Source organism: Nycticebus coucang, chromosome 4, assembly GCF_027406575.1.
Source record: "Nycticebus coucang isolate mNycCou1 chromosome 4, mNycCou1.pri, whole genome shotgun sequence".
NCBI lineage: Eukaryota > Metazoa > Chordata > Mammalia > Primates > Lorisidae > Nycticebus > Nycticebus coucang.
In genome coordinates, this window is record NC_069783.1 from 68,299,621 (window position 1) to 68,308,249 (window position 8,629).

The following is an 8,629-nucleotide window of genomic DNA, read 5'->3' on the forward strand; positions in this document are numbered from 1 at the left end:
GAACATCTGCTGGGCAATGTCTATTCCTGTTCAAAACACATTACCATCTATGAACCCACACCCCCAGGCACTTTCTCTTTATCATCTCACAGTATCTTTTACCATCTGCTGAAAGCTGGACATTTATCTCAAGGTTATTATACAGTGCTTGCCACAAAGAAACGCTAATATCCACTTGACAAATACATACATGCATCATATTGACACCCCAAGTTATAATTATATGACTAGTAAGTTCTTTTTTTTTAAGCAGTGGTTTCACACACAGTTGTAAGCCTTACTACTTTGCTCTGTGGGTAGGAGAAATTATCAAAGTTTACTGATATGGAAAGACAGTAGCTCTCATTAGCCCTAGACCTGGATTCCTTGAGTATAGGTGAGAAAACTGTTCTCAGGAACCACCTGGCCCATCCTATATAGAACTAATACAGTTCTGGAATGTTGCCTTAGACACAGCAATCAATAAAGTTATTTACTGCTTAAAGATTAGATATAAGGCCTCACATAGCTAAGGAAGTATGATAAAAGCACAGCTTCTCAGTCCTTCTTTGAACATTGCTCCAATTTCCCCACTGAGCTCATTCTTGAATCTTAAACCAAATCTTCCCTTGACATCACATACCCATTAACTTGGGCATGATTTAGCATCTCATCATGGCATCTTCACTGAGAAAGCTAGAGAGAAAATATCCTCCTCCCTGGTGAGAGCACATGTAGTGAGAATAAGGAGGAGTGAGTTAGTCAGACTAGAGCCAACATGACACACTGGTCTGGTTGGTTTAAGTCTTTCGTCGACCTTCACCTCATGTTTTCCATCCCCATTTTGTAAATTTAGCTTCAACCTAAAAATGTGTATTTTGGGTAGTTGAAGGCAACTGATTTAAGAGATTAACTTTTGAATTGGAAACGTTGTAATAGGTCACGGGTTATGCTGATTATGGTCTAAGATAAGGGTTAATATGGTCTTTGCTTAGAACTTTTATATATAAAACCGTGGTTTTAGAAATGGAAGGGCAGAACAGTCTTGGAGAGGCTACTCTTATTGTTCTCCAGAATTGCTGGCCTTCCAATAATAAAGCTTGGTGAGGCGGTGCCCGTAGCTCAGTGGGCAGGGCGCCGGCCACATGCACCAAGGCTGGCGGTTCAAACCTGGTCCATTCTTGCTAAACAACAATGACAAATGCAAAAACAACAGCAAAAAATAGCTGGGCGCTGTGGCAGGTGCCTATAGTCCTAGCTACTTGGGAGACTGAGGCAAGAGAATCACTTAAGCCCAAGAGTTGGAGGTTACTGTGAGTTATGATGCCACGACACTCTACCCAGGGTGACATAGTGAGACTATCTAAAAATAAATAAATAAATAAATAAGGCTTGGTGAACCTCTCCCCCGTCTTTTAAGTATCTCCTGGACTGTAACAGGCAGCCAGACCCTCTTCATCTGGCAACACTGGCACCTGCCTAGAGATAGCCATTGCCCTCCAAATTCATGACTTAAAGCTTTCACTGTCCCCAAACAAGCCCCTGCTGGACTAGTTAGAGAAACCAGGCCAGAAGGGCTGGCGCTACCAATGAAGAAAGAATGCTAGTAGCTAGGCATTCTCCTGTCTTGCCCAGCACCTGCTCCTCAGGTTTCTTGCAATTACTTACTATAAAGTTAATAATAAAGGAGAAATTAGGGGGAAAGAGATAATCAATGGGATATACTGGTAACCCGGACTGCACTTGAAGCCTCCCACTTCACCCCTCCTAAACTGCATGACCACTGCCCTGGACACTCAAGTGTACTACTCTCACAGTCCTTAGACAACTCTTTCTGGGACTGGTGTATAGATCGGCATCTGGGGACTCACAGGGAAAAGGGTCCAGGGAAGGAGTGTAACTATCCCAAACTACCGACTCTTTAAGGAGATGGTGAGGCCTTTGCAAAGAACATCTGGCTCTGCCCACCCACAACCAGGGAAAGGGATTGCTTCAGATTGCTGTAGCCAAACTAGCCTTCACATTGTTCCCACACCCCTTAATTTTACATATATGTAATATATTTAAAACACATGCTGTGTATGCATATATATAAAGAGAGTATATATGACACATATATAAGATGTACTTTTACTGATAAAGAATGGCTACCATGGGCGGGCCTGTGGCTCAGTCGGTAAGGCGCCGGCCCCATATACCGAGGGTGGCGGGTTCAAACCCGGCCCCTGCCAAACTGCAAAACCAAAAAATAGCCGGGCGTTGTGGCAGGCGCCTGTAGTCCCAGCTACTCGGGAGGCTGAGGCAAGAGAATCACTTAAGCCCATGAGTTGGAGGTTGCTGTGAGCTGTGTGAGGCCACAGCACTCTACCGAGGGCCATAAAGTGAGACTCTGTCTCTACAAGAAAAAAAAAAAAAAAGAATGGCTACCATTTATTGAACACCTAAAAAATGTTGAATACTTTATACATATTGCCTCATTTAATCTTCAAGACCACTCCATAGAACAGTGGTTCTCAAACTTAAACTTGAACCAGAATCTCTCTAGGAGCTTGTTAAAAACCCACACACCATAGCCTATGGTGTGAGGCCCAAGAATTTCCATTTCTAACAAGCTCCCAGGTGATGAGGATACTCTTGATCCAGGCTCCACTTTGCGAACTATCGCCATAGGGAAAGAGAGAATCAAAAGAGATTTGAGATGTCTTGTCCAAGGTTCCACACTTAGTAAAGAACAGATGCAGAACTTGAACCTGGGTCTGCCTGACTCTACAGACAGTGCTTGTGATTATGCTACTGTAACTGTGAATGTACAGTCACAATGTACATTCACAAGGTACTTGTGAATACCTTGTCTTCCCAAACTCACTGGTAGCTCCTCAAAGGCAGACGTCACACTTTACACCACTCTCATCCCTTTTAGAACTTTGTAGTGCCTTTAGACTTGGTAGGTGCTACATAAATTCTTTGTGTACTGGCTGCTACATATCTACATACTTCTAGGAGCCACAAATTGAAACTCAATTAAAGCCAAAGTACATCAAAAAGGAAGCCAGTCCTGGTTTTACATGATATTCTCTCTTGCTACTGAGTCTCTGCCCACACTGCCATCATACTGGCCAACTCCTATTCATTCTTCAGTCATGTCCTCCAGAAAACAATTCTTGGCTCCCTAAAAATGGAGGCAACTGTACCCTAAGTTCACCTCCATGATGGCACTTATCACTCTATTCCCCTAATTGGCTATTTTCTATCTCTCAAAGTAGTTTATCAGCACTAGCATCTAGTATAATATGTCCCCGGAGCCTAGCACAGTGCCTGGCACATCACAGGCACTCCTTGTTTGTTGAATGAATAAATGCAGAGCTGCAAGCCCTAAATTCCACTTAAAAATATCATAACGCATGATGTGCTTTTCTCAGGAATGAATTTCTGGGTACACAAAGGCAACCTAGATGAGTACATAACAAAGACCACTTTTGCCTTTTCTCCATCACTCTTCTCACACTTGGAGAACAGGCACTTAGGGCAGTACCATCTATGATGAGATAATATCCTAGCCGAACAAAGTGCTTCTGGGCTCTCCAGTCAGCAGAAGCCACTCGAACAGGAAAGAGCTCTGTGCCCCCACCATTTCTCCTGAATTTTCTGTCACACACTGTCCTCCTTCATTTCTCCACCCCACTGCAGTCAAGGGCTTTGGCACAGGAGGAAACAGACATATCAGACTCAAGGATACCATCTGACAGTGGGCACAGAAGCATCTCCTATCCTGCACCAAAGCCCACAAGAAGGATCCAGAGGGACAGTGACTCAGGCTCCAGATTAAGTCCAGCAATAGCAGTACTTAGCATGGAAAAGAGCAATAATTTCACAAGGACGCTAGTTGTCAGATTCTTTTTTTAAAATAATGTTTTAAAAGTACAGGCTTCAACCCTATCCTCAGAAAACTGGGCCCTGCTAAATCTAGTGCTTATACAAGCTGAGGGCCAAACACAGCTTCTTCATCTTCCCAACCCATCCATCAACCTGCAACACCCAACCATGACAAGCATTTCCCAGGCCTAGGTCAGGACTCTTCCTTCTACCTTAGCTTGTAAAAGGCTCCTTCTTAAAGAGGCCTCTTAGCTTTCTCTTCCCTAGCTAATAAACTGTTCCCTGCCACCACCATGTTGCAGTAATACAACCCTCCCCCTTCCTGGGACCCCTCTCAGTCTATAACACAACCTACAGCACGTTGGCCCCATCCAATTAGTTGGAATTGCTTCATGCCAAGGAAATCGCTGCTTTTATTAAAAATAAAAGCACACTAGGCAGGCAGTGGGCTGTGAAAAGTCTGAGGCTGGCATAATTATGAAGGTCGAGGTTAAAGTTACCAAAAGAGACATGTAAAGATTTCCTGAAAGCCCTGGGGGATAAATAATATATCTCCATGAGTATAGAAACACACAGAGGGAATTTACACACATCTACATAACATCCTCTCCAACAGAGAAAAAACAAAATCAGAGCTACTCTCAAATAATTCTTTTGGTTAAAAAATAAATAAGTATAGAAACACACAGAGGGAATTTACACACATCTACCATAACCTCCTCTCCAACAGAGAAAAAACAAAATCAGAGCTACTCTCAAATAATTCTTTTGGTTAAAAAATAAACAAAAACTAACACAGGAGGAAGAAGGGCCTACTAGACTGAATTCAAAATAGCCACATTCGTTTTATATAATTTCTGTTATCTTAGCTAGATCCTGGGGACCTGATTACAGCTGGCTTAGGAAACAGACCTAGTCAAATCCACCAAGAGCCTTGGCTCTTGGAAAAACACATTCCCATTCTCCGAAAATCCTCTCTTCCTTCTAACGCCTTCTCATGGAAGTGGTAAAGTTGGGTAGAAGAAACCCCTCTCTCTTCTTAAAGATCCCCCCAGTCCTCACCCGTCAGCCTTCACATCAATATGTCAAGTTTTAGGAGGGTGATAAGCCCACCTTGCATCTAGTGTAAAGCTTTACACTTTCACACACAGGTTTTCTCGTCTGCTCCTCATAATTCGGTGAGGGGACGAAAGTGGCTTTTCGACGTTTTTAAAAAAAATAAAAAATAAAAGACTACTGAGGTAAACAATTTCGGCAACTCCCTCCACCCCCATAAGCCCTGTCACTTTCAGATCTCAGTTTTAAATCTCTCAAGGGCAATTACACACAGGACAAGTGAAGGGGGAAGGGAGGGTCAATTGGTCACAACCCATTCATACATTCAACAACTAGAAACCAGAGTCTTGCCGCATCAGCACACGATTTTAATATACGGCGCACTGAGTCCCACCGTACCTTCCGCCAACACCTCATCCACAGTGACCTGCTGTCGCCCGATGCCAAAGACTCTTCCGATGTAGCCACTGCCCAGGCCCGAGGTGCTGCCCCCTCCTCCGCTGGAGCCAGAGCCCAGGCCAGAGCCGCCCTGCTCTCGCCGGGAGTCGAAAAACTTCTTCATCTTGCAAATAGAAAGCAGCAAAACAAAATACTGATGATTTTTAGATTTTCTTTTTTTTTTTTTTAAGAAAAGAGATCCAAGGATTTCTTCTCGGATTTCAGCTCGGAGAGGAGCCACCCGAATCCGGCCGTGGGGGTGGGGGTTGAGGGAGGATGCCTATAGGAATACGCGTGTCAATCGCGCGGCGGGTCCCCTCCTCCTCCAGAGAGCGATTCGTGTAAGTTTAAACCTGTGATGACAGAGGAAGAGAGAGGATGAATCAGTAACACACTTAAAAATTCAACTGCTGAGTCCTAGGGGGAGCAAAATCCATCATCAGAGGGGAACGCTTCATGCATTTTCCTGCGAGAAAACCCTGTGCTGAAAACGCGTCCCTGGCCACAGAGCCCTGGACCCCGGTGCCCGAGGCTCACAGCTCGGAAAAAGGGAGGGATTCGAGCTGCTTCAGCAGCGCCAACCCTGCCGGGCACTGCCTCCCCCTCCTCTCCGGTCTCCCCGCCGCCCTTCGAGGCAGCATCCCGGCTGCACCCACTTGAGACGGCTCGGCGGCTGGCGCCCAGCTACCAGCCCCGCGACATTGTCACGGCCGCCGGGCTGGCCTGCGACGTAGAGAGGAGGCGGCGCTGCAGCTAGAGCCGGGGCCGCGTTCGGCGCCCGCCCGCGCGCCAGCTGATCTCCAGAGCGCTGGGCAAAGACTGACCCGCTGCCCCTCCCCCGCGCGCGCTCCCGCCCGGCTCCATCCACCCAACCAGGAAGTGAACCGCCGCCGGAAGTGCCTCCCGGGACTGAGCGGCTTGGGGCAGGGGCCTCTGCTGTAACCGCCCTTCTGTTGTGGCAGACGGGAAGGAGTCGACAGAAAGAGAGTAAGACCAGAGACAAGGGGTCTCAATGCATAGATAGTTTGAAAAAGAATGTTGATATCGCCCGGGCCGCAGGGCACTCTGGGGAAGGTAGTTCGGCAGTCTGGCGATTGGACTACAACTCCCAGGATGCCCCTGGAGGAGCGGGCGGGGCGGCTGTCGTGGCCTCCGCAGCTGTCGTGGCCTCCGCAGCGCCGAAGGTGGTTAGTGGCGTGGTGTATATACGTGAGCTTTCGGTAATTTAAACACATCCGGAAAACAAACCGCTAAGGACTAGGTTTCCCCTTGCTGCCTGTTCTACCCTTCTGAAGCCACTTTCTTTGCGGCCTGGCCTCCTGGCCCAAGGGATTCTGGGGGTTGTGGTTTTCGAACAGGTCCAGGCTGACACCTGGAGTACGCGGCTTAACCATTTATCCCCAAGAGGGTCCTCTGGAGCTTCCCGACCTCACCTGGACTGGAGTGGAAGATGAGAGTGATCCCGAACATTGTGCTGGCCGTTGGAACAGGCCACACCGGAACTTAAGACCAAAAATAAAACTGGTGCCCTTCCGCCCCCAACCTCAAAAGCTGCTTTAGCTTCCAAATATTGAGATCTGGCTCTGCAGTCATCTCTGAGCTAGGCGCTCAGTAAGACAGTGTACAAGAGCGATCCAAACAGAGAAACTGCTACGGGTTGTGAGCAGGGCAGATCCTAGGACACCTGGAGACCCAGACCGTTGGCTCTACCGCAAATCTGGGGGCTCCTTAGCCAGTAGTGAACTCTTAATTCTTCCTCCTTTGCTGACTCTGTGGGTGGCCTGATGATCGCTAACTCCTTTCCACACGAAGACCCTAGGCTGATCTTCTGTAATTTCTTTTTCACTTTAAGATTCTTGCGTTGTTGTTTTACTCTGTTATTGCCTGGGTGCCGAGGGTGGGGGTGGACTTACATCTGCTAAAGGCGAGAGATTTGGTGCCCTTCTCCCTCGCTAGATTTCCTGAAAGATAATGAGACGATGCTGAAGGTAGTGCCAAATCCCTGCAAAACAAACAAAAACAAACCCTAGGATTTTTCTAACCCTAAAATATATTTTTCACATCCACTGGCTCTGCCCACTCCCTAATGCTGAAACCTTCCTGGCTTGTAATTTGGTCCAGAATTTTTCCAGCAGGCATTTGAGAAAAGAAGAAAAGGGTGCTCCAGGGGAAAAATTGTTCTTACTTTCTCTAATCTGAATATTGAACTGAGCTGTGACTAGTCTAACATTGACCTTTGCTTCTGCTGCTACTGCTACTTGTTTTCAAGTAGTGCCGTTATAATTAAACTACTTGTGTAGAGATAGCTCTTTTCTTCCCAGAGAAGTCAATGTTGACACTTCAGTTCACAAAATTCATGCAGCCACCTCCAGGCTGAAATGCAGCACCTTTTAAAATATTCTCTCAAAAGCAGGCCCACGAAGCAGGCATTTTCCTTAAAAGGTCAGATTATTGTCTAAGGAAATTGGGAATAAATCTTCTAATAGTTGGGAAAGCTCATTTAGAATTAAACTCACTGACCCTCATTTTTCTCAGCACCTATTGGTTTGACCAACATTTCTAAAGATGAAGCTCTGTTAGTTCCTAGGATCTGTTGCTATATATCATTTTTTACTTTTCTGGACTTTCCCAGTACCAGACTAAGCCAGGCCAATCTCAAACCTCACTTTCAGAGATACAGAAATGTCCAGTAGGATTAAGGCAGTTAACCTGTGTTTACTGATCAGAATCTGAGGGAAGAGGTTTTAAAACAACAAAAGCAGGGCGGCACCTGTGGCTCAGTCAGTAAGGCACCAGCCCCATATACCGAGGGTGGCAGGTTCAAACCCGGCCCAGCTGAACTGCAGCCAAAAAATAGCTCGGCGTTGTGGCAGGTGCCTGTAGTCCCAGCTACTCTGGAGGCTGAGGCAAGAGAATCGCTTAAGCCCAGGAGTTGGAGGTTGCTGTGAGCTGTGTGATGCCATGGCACTCTACTGAGGGCCATAAAGTGAGACTCTGTCTCTACAAAAAAAAATAATAATAATAAAATAAAATTAAAAAAAAACAACAAAAGCAAAGCAAAAAAAAATAGATGACTAGATTCTTTGACCTCCATTCTCTCCAAGACTGGTAGCAATTATAATGATAAATCCAGTTTTCCTTGCTTTACATATATTAAGTTATTTAATCTTCACAACAACCCTATGAAATAAAGTACTATTATTATACTCATTGTATAGGTGGGAAACTGAAGCACAGAGATAAGTGACTTGCCCAAAATCACACTTAACAGTACATGGCAAAG

The 8,629-nt window shown here is 45.9% G+C and overlaps 1 protein-coding gene across 8 annotated transcripts in view; it reads right to left on the reverse strand.

Annotated features, from left to right (window-relative positions):
* Positions 1 to 8,194, reverse strand: part of AAK1 (AP2 associated kinase 1) — a 189,616-nt gene extending 181,422 nt beyond the window's left edge. For all 8 annotated transcript variants that reach the window (XM_053587787.1, XM_053587792.1, XM_053587789.1 and 5 more), the window contains exons 1-2: positions 6,003 to 8,194; positions 5,308 to 5,699 (exon numbers count right to left, since the gene is read on the reverse strand). In XM_053587787.1, the coding sequence (XP_053443762.1) occupies positions 5,308 to 5,470 (163 nt within the window). In that variant the 5' untranslated portion in view covers positions 5,471 to 5,699; positions 6,003 to 8,194. The remainder of the gene's footprint in view (positions 1 to 5,307; positions 5,700 to 6,002) is intronic.
* Between the last annotated feature and the right edge of the window lie 435 nt (positions 8,195 to 8,629).